Source organism: Phodopus roborovskii, unplaced genomic scaffold (genome assembly GCF_943737965.1).
Source record: "Phodopus roborovskii unplaced genomic scaffold, PHOROB, whole genome shotgun sequence".
In the NCBI taxonomy this organism is placed as follows: Eukaryota; Metazoa; Chordata; class Mammalia; order Rodentia; family Cricetidae; genus Phodopus; species Phodopus roborovskii.
Window position 1 is genome coordinate 26,336,722 of NW_026125397.1, and position 16,027 is coordinate 26,352,748.

At 40.0% G+C, this 16,027-nt stretch overlaps 1 protein-coding gene across 1 annotated transcript in view; it reads left to right on the top strand.

Annotated features, from left to right (window-relative positions):
• The window catches only part of Atg5 (autophagy related 5), an 80,580-nt gene that overhangs the window by 32,350 nt on the left and 32,203 nt on the right, over window positions 1-16,027 (top strand). Inside the window, exon 5 of the mRNA XM_051175594.1 lies at window positions 9,560-9,654. Within this exon, the coding sequence (XP_051031551.1) occupies window positions 9,560-9,654 (95 nt within the window). The remainder of the gene's footprint in view (window positions 1-9,559; window positions 9,655-16,027) is intronic.

A 16,027-nucleotide genomic window follows, 5' to 3' on the forward strand; every position in this document is an offset into this window, starting at 1 on the left:
TATTCACAGTGAATTTTTATAGCTCTTCAAATTGGTTGAAAGTTATTTTGGTGAGGAGCCCTATCACATGTATTCTAGTTACTTTAAATATCATGCAATAGAACCAAAATTCTGTACGTCATGTTTTAATGAATGCATGGTTCTGCTGAGTAGGGTGTGAGTAGTGGTGGATGGCCTGAGAGAAAGAGAATGCTCCTTACCCCTTGTTCAGCCCAGCTGCCCTGTTAGGTATGATTCTTAGTTAGGCTTGATTGAGAAAACGTGAGTTTAATGATAGAAATCACTTATTTGATAGCCGGTTTGGGGCAATTATTTGTATGTGTCTCCCACCCCCATTTTGCCTTACAAATATAGTCAACCTATTACAAATGAAAAACTTATTTGTTCTTCAGATTGGTTTATAATTGGATACGCTTTGTACTATAAACCTTGAAAGTCTTTAGTTAAAACACTATGTAAACCACACCTACTTTCATAGTACTACTGTGAATGTTCTGGTAGATGCAGTTTCCTGGATGGTAAGTCTCCATCAGGAATGATTTCAGCTGTTTCTTTTTCTCTCTAAAGTGTATTTAGAGTGGTTTTTCCATCCCACCACAGTGAGATTCATTTGTCTTTGCTCTTAAATCCTGTCATGCATACGATGTGCATGCAGTTAGTCTTCCTCCTATCTTGTTGCCAAGTGTCTCTGCCAGCTGAAGTGACCTTTGTAGCTATTTGTCCCTCTAATTTGTCTTCCATGTTTCCTTTGGGCAGTGAAAGAGTTTTTTGTTTTGTTTTGTTTCTGGCATAGTGAAAGTATTTTGCCTGTTACTCCATCTACCTATAAAGTGTATGTTGTAAGAATAGCTAAATCCTGTAAGTCAACACTACTCTGTTGTTTTTCCATGTGAGGAACAAGGAATACATAGGTTAGCAACCATGCCTCGTCTATCTTGGAGAAGCTGTGTTTGTTTATTGCATATTTTCTGCATATCAAGTTTATTGCATATCAAGTCTAGGAGATGACACATGCTGAGTTTGAGTCCCCAGAACCCAAGTAAGATGAAACAGTGTGCCTCAAGGCATGTGCATGCTCCTTGAAACATGGACCTTGTCCCCTATACCCATACACACAATAATATAATTAATAATATTTTTTAAAGAATTGGAAAAGTTTTTGTTTGTTTTTTAAGTTGATATCCTAAAAAAAAAAAAAAAAAAGTTCTGCCAGTCATCTGCCAACATTTCTACTTCTCTGCTGACTTAAGCTTTTCCTGGTATTAGGAATTCTCAGATGGGCATGGCTCATCACTGGAGTTCCATAGAATGTTTAAATGTAATTAACACAGATTCTTTGTGTTTTAATTTTTTGTTACATTTATATTGTGTGTATATTCATGCATGTGATGGTATGGCTGCTGGCGCCAAGTTGCTGAAGGCATGCTCCGGATCACCTAGCTTCTAACATTCCTCCCTTTCATTTATTATAAAGGTGAGGAAATAAGAAGCGGTGATGGTGAGGCAGGAATCATGGCGCCATGCTTTTTAGACTGCTTCCTGTTTTCTGTGGCCATGAAGTCTTTGGGACTGCCCTGGAAGAGTAGGCTGTTTCACTGGCTGTCCAGGTTCTGGGGCTAAAAAGATAGGCAGTAATTGGAACAGTTCCCGAGGCTGGACACCTGGGGGTAGTCACTTTGCAGCTGTCTGGGATCCAGATTTTGAGGGAACACCTGGGGCTGGCAGGTTACTAGAGCAGATGTGTGTGTGTGAGTGTGAGAGAGAGAGAGAGAGAGTGTGTGTGTGTGTGTGTGTGTGTGTGTGTGTGTGTGTGTATATATATATATATATATATATATATATATATATATATATATATTTTAAGAGTTTAGGGAAAATTTTTTTCCTGGGTGTGCATTTGAAACTTTTAGGCCCATGGTTTTGGTAGTTGTGAGAGGGAAGTCTGGAGACCAGTGGAAAGGTGGTGTAGGTTCAGGAATAAGTGAAGTAGGCAGGTGGGGAAACAGGCTGTTCATTGACATTACATATCTGGAGTCCATCTGACCTGTGAGAGACAGATTTCCTGAAGCTTGCAAGAATTTTTTTTTTTTTTTTCTTTCAAGACAGGGTTTCCCTGGGTATCTTTGGAGCCTTGTCCTAGAACTTGCTCTGTAGACCAGGCTGGCCTTATATTCACAAAGTTCCACCTACCTCTGCCTCCCTTGGAAGGTGTGGGCCACCACGACCAGCCAAGAATTTTTTAAAGTTTATAAAAAGAGGCAAACATTTCAGATATGTTAGCATTACCACTATTTGTAATCTGTACTGCAATCCTTTCTGTAGAAAATGCTGTAGAGTAACGCCTTTGAGTTACAGTAGAAGTTTGGAGACCCAGAAGACTGGGTGTGTATAGATTAGACAGATGTGTTTAGCACAATGGGAAGCTCTTTTGACTCTATACTTAGACGACATCCAAAGGAAATTTAAAATCTTGAGCTTGTAGCCATGGTAATAGTAGTCAGTGCTTACCAGAGATAGATTTATAGCTCATTAGAACTACATTGATTAATATTAGAACTTTGGACTTTTGAAGCCTTAATATAAGAATAGCATAGACAGGGAAAGAGATCTGAAACATTTCTTATTTTTATATGCCTTAAGTCACTTCCTTATACCTTTAAAAATTGCATTTACACACCTTAAAACACCTTCTTAGACCATAAAACATTTTCTTAGACCCTCACAACTTAAGCTTTCCTATCCTCAGACCTTAAATAAGCTTTACACCTTTTTTCTGCCATGAGACACAGGTGGTTGATTACTGAGAACAATCATTGTAAATCCAGTTCCTTTTAAAGAAATAGTAAACTTACATTGAAATCTGTTTTGTGAATGTACCTCTTTTTTAGAGTTTGGTAGTCTATTACTACGTGTGTAGACCTAGTAGTAAATCTAGGAAAGTAAGACCTTTTATATATAAAGAAAACTGAAAAGGCTTCTGGTTGCTGCTGGTAAATTGACAAGAGCTACCACTAGCCTGTCAATACCATCAGAGATCTGAGAAAGATAAACTTCACCAGAATAAGCAGGAAGTACTTTCTGGATAATCACCCTAGGTTCCTTCATGGTCTTTGGGGGCAAATATCCCAGGACAGCATCAGAATTCACCTGCCTGGCCCAGAAGATCCAACAGATTTTCCTGTGGTATAGGAACTTGGGGAACCAGCCTACTTTGTCTAAGAAAAGTAGAACAATCAACTCGTCCTGCTTGTCCTGCTTGTCCACAGGCTGGGCAGGGTTCTGATGGTGAGCAAGGTGAAGGGTGATGTTTTATCCAGTGTCCTGCTTTGTCACATTTAAAACAAGCTCCAGGAGAAGTTCTTCTGCGCCCATCATCTCCTGTGCCAAAGATTAGGGGTACTACCAGGAGCTGGCACTTCTGTCACGAAAAGCTTATCATCATTATCATCATCATTATATTTTAAAAGCCATATTCAGATAATCTGAAGAATTTGAGGGCCATCTATCTATTAAATATGTCTGAACTGAACAAACTTTACTTGTTTCTACTTACTTGTTCTAGGCTTAACTTTGAAAACATATACAAGAGACTAAATAAAGCTTGTTCCTGTAATTGACTACATTAGTACTTAGCATGACTTCAAGTATAGTTCTGAACACATCTGACCATCTATAAGGTACAATTGCATGTCTTAATTATCCTTAGCACTTTACAAGTTAGTAGTTTTCATAAGACTAGGACTTTATTTCATCCGTGTTAGGTTTAGCCTAAAAACGGACAATTTTTGAATTGAAGTTCTTTTAGTATCGAAATAAAACTTTTAGTCATAGATATAGTCCGTACGGAGACTGGCAACTTTACTGATCCATTTATAGTATACCATTGCAGAACATTGCTAAGTGTTCAAATGACTAAAGCTTAAACTGAGCAAAGACTAAAAAGCTAGACAAATAAAACTGAACTTTAGACCTTAAGAGTTTATACATCTTAATGATCAAATATGCCTTATTTATCAAACATGTTGTTACTTATCTAAATTTTCTAGCAGCTTGATGTTGAACAGTCAGCAAAGATATAAGTAGTTAGGCATGTGTCTTAACCAGCTTTTGGTTAACGAGTAGGACTTTATAACCTTAAAATTTTATTATCATATAGAGTGTATTTTAAACCAGAGTATAATATGTTGTACAAATATAACCTTAAATTTTTATCACCATGCAAAACTCTATGCAGATCCACAATATTTTGGAGACTTATTTTTTTCTTGGTCTAAAAAAGAAATACAGGGATAAACAGGACTAAGAAGCTTTACACTTTATTGTTCTATGCTATGTGGTCATGTGAAGTTAAGTTACATGGCATGTATCCTTTAACCTTAGCAGTGATGGCTACCAGCCATGTGGCTGCTTACATCCTGATGAGGTCATCAGCCAAGATGGAAGAGAGCCACATGGTTGCTGTTTAATAATAGTTGATCTGTTTTTTGGTTTTTGTTTTTTTTTTTTTTTTTTTTTTTTTTTTTTTGCATATAGAGTATTTTTTATTTAATTTTATATAACAAAGTCCAATTAAATGAAAACAAACATTTATACACAATATTTGGGTGTTTTTTTTTTTTTTTAAGTAAGAGTTGAATCCAAGTTACACACGCACACGCACACACACCCTAAACAAGAATTGAATCACATATATATACACCCATGTGTATAATTTTTAATTGTAAGCCTTTTGTTATAAGTTTAAAGCCATTTTTTCTTTAGAGATTTTGTGGATTTTAAACTATATCCAATGAACAACTTATAAATCCTGAAATAAGATTTTATAGCATAGTTCTTTGCAGAGAAATCATAGAGATAAATGATTTTAGAGTAGGAAGGAGAACCTTGGAGTTCAGAGGCTTTTGGAAGTGTAGAGAGAGCAGAGTGCATTTAGATAGGAGAAATGTGGGGATCATTTGTTTTGTGCAGTTTCTGTGAGCTATGAGAATTTGGAAGTGAAGTGTGCCAATTTTTGGCCATTGATCTGTATTGAGGCCAGACTGTAGTAATCACATCTGAGTCCATGGAGGAAGAGAGCACGTTGCAAAGCAGAAAACTGTGTGGGTGTGTTCCTATAAGTGCCAAGAAGGAGATAAGAGCTGAGGCTGTGGGACTGCAGCCTGGAGCCAGAGGTATCCAGGGGAGTGAAGACAAGGGAGAGAGTACATTCCATAGGTGTCCAGAAGGCCAGAGCCGAGAGAAAAGGTTGCCCAGGTGGTGGGAGCACCAAGGATAAAGAAGCTGGATCCAGGAGCCAGACATAGCATAGGGCAAAGGGAGGAAAGATTAAGGAACTAGGAGGAGCAACCAGGAGCTGACAAGCAGGTAGGTACCCACATGGTGGGGGGCACAGCAAGTCAGAGGGAAGCAGCAGCTGAAGAATCAGCAGCTTGTAGGCTGATTTTTCTGTCCCTCCTGCCAGCTCTCAAATAAGCACACGGACACTTCTTAATTATGAAAGTTCAGCTATAGTTTAGGCTTGTTACTAGCTAGTTCTTACAACTTAAATTAACCCACTTTTATCAACCTACTTTTTGCCTCGTGGTTTTATTACCTTTACTCTGTACTGCCCATGCTGCTTCCTCTCCATCTGACTGGTGGCTGCCCCTTCTTCCCAGAGTTTTCTCTGTCTGGCTCTCTCCCATGCCTCCTACCTAGCTATGTACCTCCACTTAGCTTTTTACTGAACCAGTCAGCATCCACCTTGCCAAAGACACATCCTCACAGTGTTCAAAAAGATTATAATAGCAGCTGAAGAATCCGATTGTAGAATTTGGAATCAAGTTCACAAATAAATGATCTGTACAGACCTTAGAATTAAGTCAGCAGCTTGGTTCTGAGCTGGCACTACAGGGGGTAACAAATGAGTTGTGGTTATGTGCATCCCCCAAGACTCGGGGACCAAACAAGCCATCCAGTGGATCGGCACTGCACTACACAGAGGTCAGAGCCCAAAGAGACTTGGTGCCTGGTACCAGGACTTTCTAATGAAGCCAAAAAAGCAAAACTGAGCTAAAAATCAAAAGGATCAGAAGTGGGGTCAGCAAAGAGGGTCAACTGTAGCCTTGAAGGCCATGCTAGGGCTAACTCTGCCTCCAAGAATATCAGAGGGGTGCCTGACACTCAGTGGCCTAGGAATCTTAAATTGCCACTGCTGGATGAGGTGAAATGAGAGTCTGTTGCAGGTGGGCTGTAGATAAGGGGTAGGGTCCCAGTGTGGCTTAAACACCCAATGGGGGGCACACAGACACCGGGATATCCTACCAAGTCACACGCCACCAGTGTTATGGTTTCACAATGGAAGATCAGGCCCGAGGTGCACCACTAAGTCACACACACAAAAGGGGCTTATTGGGGTTTGGGGGAAGCAAAAGGCTGCCTTTGAGTGGGGACAAGAGAGAGACAGAGAGACCAACAGGGATGGGGGGAGAGGGGCTTTTAAAGGGGTATAGTGCGTGCACATAGGGAGAATACATGACTCCTGGCAACAAAGGAAATGTGTCTTATTTGGCAGCAGGTGTGGCTGTTGGTGCTGAGTCGATGGAGGCAGCCTGGAGGGAACACCTGGTTTCTAACACTTACAAAAAGCGACTATTAGTTACTTGAAAACGACATATATACTGCTTAGGGCTGGAAGAGGAAAGGTTTGTGTGGAACCCTTTCCTGAGACTGGGGTTCCAGCTCAGTTGGGTAGTCTAGTTAACAGGCTGAATTTCCACATATAGCCAGGGTATTTTGGAGTGTAGCTGATTAGCAGAAGGTGACAGGGCACAAGGGAGCCAGAAGGCACTATGGTGCCCCACTTTGGGGCCTCCGCCATTTTATAGGCAGGAAGCTTTCTGAGTGCTGCCTTCTGTGTTCCTAAGAAGAATGATGACTGGTTGTGTGAGGGAGTGACCTCTCCCTTGATGCCCTTACTACACCCAATGACACCGACCCATCTTATAAGCATTGGAAACTGCAGAGGAGCCTCTTGCTTTGGAATCTCAGCACGCTTTGCTGAGAAATCTGTAAGTTGTTGCCACTGTAAAGACTTGGGAAGGATTTGAGCTCATACTGTAGTGCACGTGCTGCAGGGTGAATTGTGAGCAAGGGTGAGTGTGCTCCTTTGTTTACATACTTACGCCTTGGAGGTCTTTTCCAGAAACTTTGCCCATCCCCCTCAGTACCTTGTGATTGTTTTCCTTCCTTTGGCATTTTTGGGTCAACATAGTTGTTTGGCAGAGCTGTCCTATGTATTGTAGTGTGTAGCAATTTTCCTGGCTTCTGTCCACTAATTGCTAGGCACACAGACAAGTTTTGACAACCAGCAATGTCTCCAGACAATTACCCAATCTCCTGTTAAATTAAATCTTAAGTCTTAAATTTAATCTTAAACTTAAATCTCAAGTCTTCCCTGGTTGAGAATTAGCCTGTTTTCTTGTTGAATGTTTACCCTTCATTCTCCTGTTGGAATACACATAAATCTATTTTAATAAAGTTTGCTTTGGGGATTTATTTTACATGTCTTGACATAGGATCTTGGTATGTAGTGCTTGCTGGCCTGGACCTTGCTATATAGATTAAGATGGCGAGAAACCTGTCGTGATCCTCATGCCTTTGCCTCCCAAGCTCTGGATCATAGCTATGTGACACCAAGCCCAGCTCTGCTGGAAGGCTTTTTGTTTCAGGATCTCAAGTAGCTTAGGATGCCCTCAAACACACTTTGTTTTTGAGGCTGGCCTTGAACTCTTGATCATCCTGCGTCTACCTCCATGTGCTTTAAATGTGAAAGTGTGCTGTCACGCCTGAGTTTGATCCCTGGAACCATGCTAGAGGGAGAGCGCCTACCCCCAAAAGTTGTTCTCTGACATCACATGTGCAATGTGGCATTTGTGACTGTAATCACACACAATAATAAATTAAAACAAATAAGAATTTCAGATATTCCTCCAGAGAAATCTCCAGATACTAACTGGCCATCAAGCAAATGAAAAGATACTCAGTATTAGCCATTAGAGAAATGCAAATAAAAACCACATTGATGACTATTAAAAAAAAAAAAAAAAAAAAAAAAAAAAAAAAAGGCCAGGCAGTGGTGACACACACCTTTAATCCCAGAACTTGGTAAGCAGAGACACGTGGATCTCTATGCGTTTGAGGTCAGCCAAGACTGCATAGTGAGACTCTGTCTCAAAAAAATCAATTAACAGGGCAAAAATGATTAGTTCTGGCAGTGGCGAGTGTGGATTAGAACGTCTTAACATTGCTGGTAGAAATGGAAAATGGTTCAGTTACTTGGGAAAACAGTTTGGTAGTTCCTCAATTGCCATAATGTCAATTAAACGGCTTTGCCATAAGAGGCAAGGATTTTATTCTTAGGTCCACCAAGAGAATTAAAAACATAGTCATACAAACTGTGTATACTGATGCTCCCAGTAAATGTGATTTATGATAGCCAAAAGTAGAAATTGCTCCAAAATTTGTCAGTTAACAAAATCTTGTAACTATTTACCATTAATTAGATGCTTATTTGATCATAAAAATAAATGAAACTTTTGGACATGGTACAAGAATAAACTTGTACACATGCATGCATATATACACAGAATAATTGTAAAAGACCATATACTGCATGACTGCATTTACAATAAATGTTCTGACCTCTAAATTTATTTAGAGACTAGTTTTTATGATCTGCAAATTATTATAACTTAGTAATGTAATTCAACCTGAAAAATTTTTAAATTGTAATCAACATTACAAATTAAGCTGCAGCTGACAATTGGTACATGCACTTCTATATTTTATTTCCACTCACCTCTCCCATGTTCTGTGATTTGAGCCAAGGGCTTTGTACCTGTTAGGCAAGCCAGCTCTACCAGGGGGATTACATCCCTCCTTGGCATTTCTGTCTCTCTTTCTGTGTGAATGCACATGGAGCCCAAAGGACACTCACAGTGTCAGGAAAGCCTCTCCCTAGAACAAAGTACTTCATTGGCTGTAGCCTGTCAGTTAGGCTAGGTGGCTGGCCAGGGGTTCCGCCCTTCCTCTACATTGCTGGAATTACAAACAGGAACCAACACACCTGACATTTCTACGTAGATTCTAAGAAATTGAACTTGGTTCCCGTGCTTTCAAGGCAAGTGCTGTACAGACTTTGCCCCAGCAACAGGTTGCACATTTCTTTCAGAAGCTCTGTGGTTTCTCTGTAGAAGTGATGGGTAATATTTAAATTATGCAAATTTGTTCTGATACAGATTATTGGCATAAATTAAATGAAGAGTTATTCTCTCCTGCTGGTCTTTCTCTTGATAACACAAGTAGTCACATGCCTGTTTAGGGTTTCTCTTGAGAGAAATACTATTACGGAAAGAGTAATTTTATATCTTGCTTTATGTTAACATTAAGAGAAATAGTTTGTAAACCATGCCTAATTGCTTTTCAGAAACATTTGAGAGAATGTTTAGGACTTTCATGTCTTCTTTGGGCTAGTCTGGTAACGATGTTCATCTTAATAACAGAATTTATATCATTTCAGACAGATTTGACCAATTTTGGGCCATCAACCGGAAACTCATGGAATATCCACCTGAAGAAAATGGATTTCGTTATATCCCTTTTAGAATATATCAGGTAGGAAGTAACATTATGAAAAATATCACTTTTTAAAAGCTTTGGGCATTGTCTTGAAGCACTATGTCTAAAACTCTTCTGTCTATATGGGTACCTACTAGCATCTGAGTTTGCATCCAGGTTTTTCAGAACCTTCTTTTGCTGATAGTGGAGTTGGAGATTGTGTTGCAATGTCTGACTCATAGTTGCTACTGGTTATATCTACTGTACTTGCTGATTTAGCCATTTGCTTCAACTATATTTGTAACCCCTAAGTTAACACTTGAAGCACATTTGAAGTCTTGTTTGTTTTGCTGAGACAGGATCTCAAGGAGCACAAACTGACCTGAAATTTATGTAGTGGAAGCTGGCTTTGAACATCTACCCCTGCCTCCCATGGACTAGGACCATAGCCTCCATGTTTGGTTTTATACTGGGAAGCCAGAACTTTGTGCATGTTAGGTAAATACTGTACCCCAAGTCCCAAAGTCTTATTTTACTAGATTTTGAGACATTGTCTCCCACAGCAGCCTGGCTAGCCTTAACTTGTAGCTCTCCTACCATAGCCTACTCGGTGCTGGGATTACACCGGTGTGAAGAGTGGTAAACTATTTGCCTGATGTGTATGTCCCTACAGAAAAGGAACAAACACCTACCACACTGTAAACAAACATAGCATTGTTTTCATAGTTGAATTAGTGCTACTACTTTTCTTTTTGTTTTTATTGATTTTTTTATTGTTCGAAATGGATCTTAGGCACCGCGCTGCCTCTGACAGAAGTGTACATAAAGCCTGGCTTGTGTTGGCTGGTGATAAACTGATGAAGGCTCAGAGATCTGCCTCCCCCAGGAGCAATGGTCAGTGTCGGCTACTGCATCTGAAGAGCATATGCCTAGATGGGCAGTCCTTGGTGTTGTCAAAAGTGCCTGGTGCTCGGACTCACAGCAAGCTCACGTCAAGTCAAGACAAGATTCTGTAGAGTACTTTCAGAATCCACCATGCTTGCCATATGGCAAATGCAAACTCTGTGTCCCTTGAGGTCTACAGGTGAAGGTCATACATGAGGCCTCGGGTTTAGTTCCTGCGCTGTTAGAGGCTGCATCTGTAGCACTTTAGAGAACAGGGCACCTGTCTCTAAAACAGTGAAAAATGGTTGAATAGCAAAAATTGAAAGCACATGTACCCAGAAGTAGCAGCGCAGGTGTTATTCCTAGGGTTCCTGTTTTTCACAAAGACAGTGCTATGTTCATGCTTTCAGTCCAGTGTGTAAAAAAAAAAATGCCCCGAGTGTAGATTCTGTTAACTCTTCTTTTCATTTTCATATGCCGTGAGCTCTCTAGTAACTTACTGCCGGGTATTTCACGTCTCACAAAATGCCTTACTGTGGGATATAATTGGATGAATAAATCCACAGTCTCTGAAGACTTCACCATGAGAAGGGTTCCACAGTGCTTTGAGCTTGGGGCCCCTTAGTGCTGATGTAAATTGTTTGCTTCTGGCTGTTTTCTGTGTAATACTATAGTTTTCCTTGTTGTGAACACTGGATACTCCCGTAGGGAAAGTTGTCCCAGTAGTGCAGGTTCTGATCCCGTGCTTTGGTATCACAGTATAGACGAATTCAGTGTGGAGAGGCGTATGGAGCGTGTATGTGTGTGGAGAGAAGGGAAGAGTTGTTTTGGAGTCAGAGTTTGCTTTGTAGACTAGACTGACCCTGAGCTCACAGGCTTTCATGCAGTGGCATTTCAGGTGTGTGTTACTGCCCCGGTTTGAGAGAATGGTTTTTATAAATTCTGTCATCAGAAAGAAAGTGGGAACTTAGAGAGTTCTCAGAACTGACTCCACTAGACCTGGCTGCCAGATGGAGGCTGTGAGAGAGAGAGCCCAGCTTCCTGCTGGCCCTTTCCTGTGTGGGGGCAGGGGAGGAGCAAGCTTTTCTCCCTTTCCATTTTGGTTCTGATTTGAGTCTGAATAAACTTTTAGAAGTCTGGTGTGTAAGTAAATACCAATATTTTAGATTTATAATTTTTGCTAATTTACTGTGTCTTTGCTTGCCTCATTTCCTCATTTCTTCCTTGAATTTTTAAGTCTCCCTTTTATTCCCTAAGGGAAATGGGGCCTCCATTTCTTTTTCCTAATTCTAGTAGTAGCATCAGATTTTGGCTTCCCATTTCTGCTTATCTGTGTGGCTGTTAATAGTCTGTTTATTAGGTGCAGCTTTTATGTATGAAGCATTTTAGTTACCATTTAACTAAACATCACACAAACACACACACAATACAACACACACACACACACACACACACACACACACAAGACCTTGCATTAGTAAGTTTACCTAAGGAAATCCCAGAAGCCCATGTTTAATAAACAAATGAAGAATAATTTTGTACTAAAATATTAGTTCATTCTGAAGAGATTCATGTCACTTCCTTGGGGTAGTAGAAATGAAGTGTAGAATTAGCACCCACACCTAGCTCTGAAATCTCAACAACTTATTTTTTTGTTTCCAAATTAAATTTATCGTATTTATATAACATAATTATCACAATGAATGAGATAACTTGAATGCAGCTTAACCAGATGAGCCAGTAAGAATCTGAACTTCTGTGACTGGTGATTTTCTTCACATCCTGGGCTTCTGTGAAAATTGTTTAGGTGCTGTTTCTTTTTCATGTGTGGTGATGTTTATTACAGACAGAATTTTTGGTAAAAGTCAGACCATCCAGAATTCTCTAGCGTTGTTACAGACCATGCTTCTGCACATTTACATAGTAGTCAGTGCGTGAGTTTCAGGTCTGTGTTCCTAAGCTCCAGGTGCTTTGTGTGAGACAGTGTTCTAGAAATGAGGTTAATGGTAAGAGGTGTTTCCGACATGTAACCGAAATGTTATGTAGAATTGCATGCACATAAACAGATGGTGAGTAGTGAGGTTACCCACCAAGAAGCTTTGTAAATGGCCATGAAGTCTCTGGGCACGGGAGCTTACGCTGAAACCTCCAGACATCGATGTTCATGCTTTGCAGTTAGGCGTGTTGTGAGGATGCCGATGCCGTGTCTTCTCAGGAAGCATGGGATACCTAACTGTTACTCTGCCGGTGGAATTCAGCAAGAAAACTCTAATGTGTCTTTTGTGACATGTTCCATACTGAGCTGTGCACTGGGAAGTCAGGTGGATAGTATTATATTATATTATATCAGGGAGATGTTACACTACACTGCTGCAAAACTTTTGTTAAAAAGGTTAAAGAAGCTAATGAGCTAAGTGTGCAGCTCAGTATAAAACTGCAGGTGTGATTTCTGTGAAGAGGAGAAATCCATCCTGTGCTGTTAGTCAGAGGCAGTGGGTGGGGTGGGTCTGTCTTCTTGGAGGGCAGAAAAGACTCCCTTAAGGAAGTCATGCATCCCAGAATTGAGCAGGGAGGGGGCTTAGGGTAGGCAAAAGGACATGAGGAGGACTTGTAGGCAAAAGACGTTGTTTTTGGGAAAGTCTGTTTGTCATGGACATCAAGAGTATGAATTAGGCAAGGAATAAGGCTGCAAATGAAAGATTTACTGCTGCATCAAGAATTTTCCTCTATCTAATAAAGAATGGCAAGTCTTTGGGGGTATCTAATAATCTGAATAGCTACTAGTCATGCTTCAACATCATTTAATCACTTTTTTCTGCAGGTTGCTTGAGAGTCTTCTTAAAAATAATAGAACAATGTTATTTTAAGCTTTAAACAGTAAAGAAAGGTTGGTAAATAGTGCCTAGTTTCTAAGGAAGTTCAAATGATTTCTGCTTGTCTTTATCAGCCATAAAAGCAAAGTTTATCAGGGTTTCATAATCACCAGAACTCTGTTCCCCTCCCACTATTCCAATATAAAGTCATTTTAATATACCATTAAAACCTCATTAGTGTTTTAATTTGATTGAGGGGTTTGCTTGCCAATGTTACTTAGGCAGATCTACTTCCCTTCTCTTGTAATGCACTGAAACCTTTAAGAATGTTAAGGGATTTCAGAGAACATGATTGTAATTGGAAACTGGATTGGCTAGGACTGGCTTGTTGCTTCCTAAACGGAGGAGGGGCCAGATCTCAGACATCACTGTATTTTCTGAAGTTTCTAACAGAAATGTCTAACAAATGATAACAGTGCCTTTTAGGATTCTTCTCCTCCAGGGTTATTGCATGTTGGTAATACATTTTATTCCTGGTCTCTTATTTATTGTCTTATATGTCAGTTGGTACTTTGTTAGTACTTCAGACCAAAAAGCTAGAGAAAAAGAAGAGGGACCTAGTTTTTTAACTTCAGTTTTAACTCATTTCCAAAGAATATATATTATAATTTGTAATACATTTGGACTGTGCTTATGTGCTATAGTTTGTTTTCTCCTAGCTCAAACTGTCCTTTTCCCACAAGCCCCTTCTACTTTATGTTAAAATAACTGTGATTCGGCTTACATTTCCATTTGCTTGGTGGGTTGGGAGTAGTCTTATAGAGCCTAGGCTGGCCTTGAACTCACTATGTAGTATGTAGTTCAGGCTGCCATTGACCTCTTCTTCATAAGTGCTGTAATTACAGGCACGAGACAGTGTGCTCAGCTCTATTTCTTTAGCTTCATTATTTCTGCTATTTAGTAAAATACATTTTCCTGCTTTCCTCTATTTTCACAGTGTTTTCCTTTATTCCTTTGTTTGCATTTAAATAGTTCTGTTTAAAGTCTTTATCTATCACATCCAGTTTCTGGTCTTCTCAAGTCCAGTATGTGTTGTTTCTCCTTTGTCTCCTATCTCCTTATTTTCTTGTATGTGATATAATTTATACGGTCGTCTGACAATTTCAAAAGATTCTTTAAATATCTGTAATGAGTTCACCTCCCTGTCTTTCGTGTTTGTGGGTGTGCTTGTGCAAGTATCCTCGTGTGTGTTTTGCATGCCTAAAGTGTGCGAACAAGCAATGTACAACGTGGCTTTACTTTTTATGTGAAGACATCTTCAAGTCCATCCATATTCAGGATGGGAATGTGGAGTCACCACAGAGCTTCTGTGAGTGCAGTTTTCTGTTCCATGTCTGTTTGTTCTGGATTTCCATTGGATGTGTTGGGGCTTTCATACTCTTTCAATTTCTTGTTTCTAGACTTCCCTATTCAATTTTTTTTTTGTTAACTTATTTGCTCTTACTCTTATAGTAGTTTTGCTGTTTTAAAATTGCCAGTAAGTTTTTCTATAAATGTTTTTGTATGTAAGGTTGTTTTCACTGAGTGAATGCTCTGTCTGACCTGATAAACCCTAGGACAGACAAGTCAAATAACAGTTTCCTGAGAAAGCTCCAGCCACATTCTGGTTCCTCCTTCAGCGACAAGGCTACAGTCCAGACTGAGAATGTGCATAGTCTACTGTAAAGCTTTTGGCATGAGACATAACCACAGAAACTCAAAAGTCTTAAAATTTCTTCTTGGAACAAAGGTTCCCCCAGGTTGTTGCAAGCCTTTGGCTCTTTTGCTTGTTTGCTTAGAACAAGTTAATGTTGAGAAATGTTGTCAGTGCTTTAGTTTCTTCTATTGTGTAAAGACCCTGACAAAGCATCCTGTGGGAAGGAGAAGCTTATCTCTCCCACATTTGAAGAGTATAGTCCTTCCTGGTGGGAAAGTAAAGGCAGCTAATGACAGCACATCCTTGGTCAGGAGTAGAGTGGTGAGCACATGCTGATGCTCCTGCCTCAGTTAGTGTGCCCAACAGAACTCCCACAGACATGCCCAGAGGCCTGTCTCCCAAGTGGCAATTAAACTGACCATCACCATGTCTCTCCTGGCTTCGTGGAGGGGAGCCTATGAAAGGCCACCCACTACCAAAGAGAGCCTCTGCTGCCTCCCAACCCTGATAAATGGATTTTGTAGAAATTTGAAGAGAAGAGTGGACTGAAGTGTTGTTTCCTAGGGCTTTGTTGTTGTTTGATGGAGGGAAGGGTTGTTTTGTTTAGACAGTATCTCACTGTGTTGTCCTAACTGGCCCGTACTTGCTGCGTACTGGCCTTAAGCTCACAGAGATCCGCATGCCTGGCTGCCACTGTTGTTAATTTTTTTTGTTGTTGTTGTTTTGTTGTGTTTTAGTTTTTTTGAGACAGGGTCTCTTTATGTGGCTCTGGCTGTTCTGGAATTCCCTCTGTAAACCAGGCTGGCTGGTTGAACTCATGGAGATCCATCTACCTCTGCCTCCTGAGTGCTGGGATTAAAGGTGCATGCCACCACAGTCTGGCATTAGTAACTATTTCTAAAATCCAAAATTTTTAACTGAGTATTCTATTTAAGAATAAGAGTCTTGCTATATTAAATGATTAATGATTGTTTTCCCTACAAAATGTCCATCTCATATAGAATGATCTCCCATGTAGAGAGTCTTGGAAAAACTT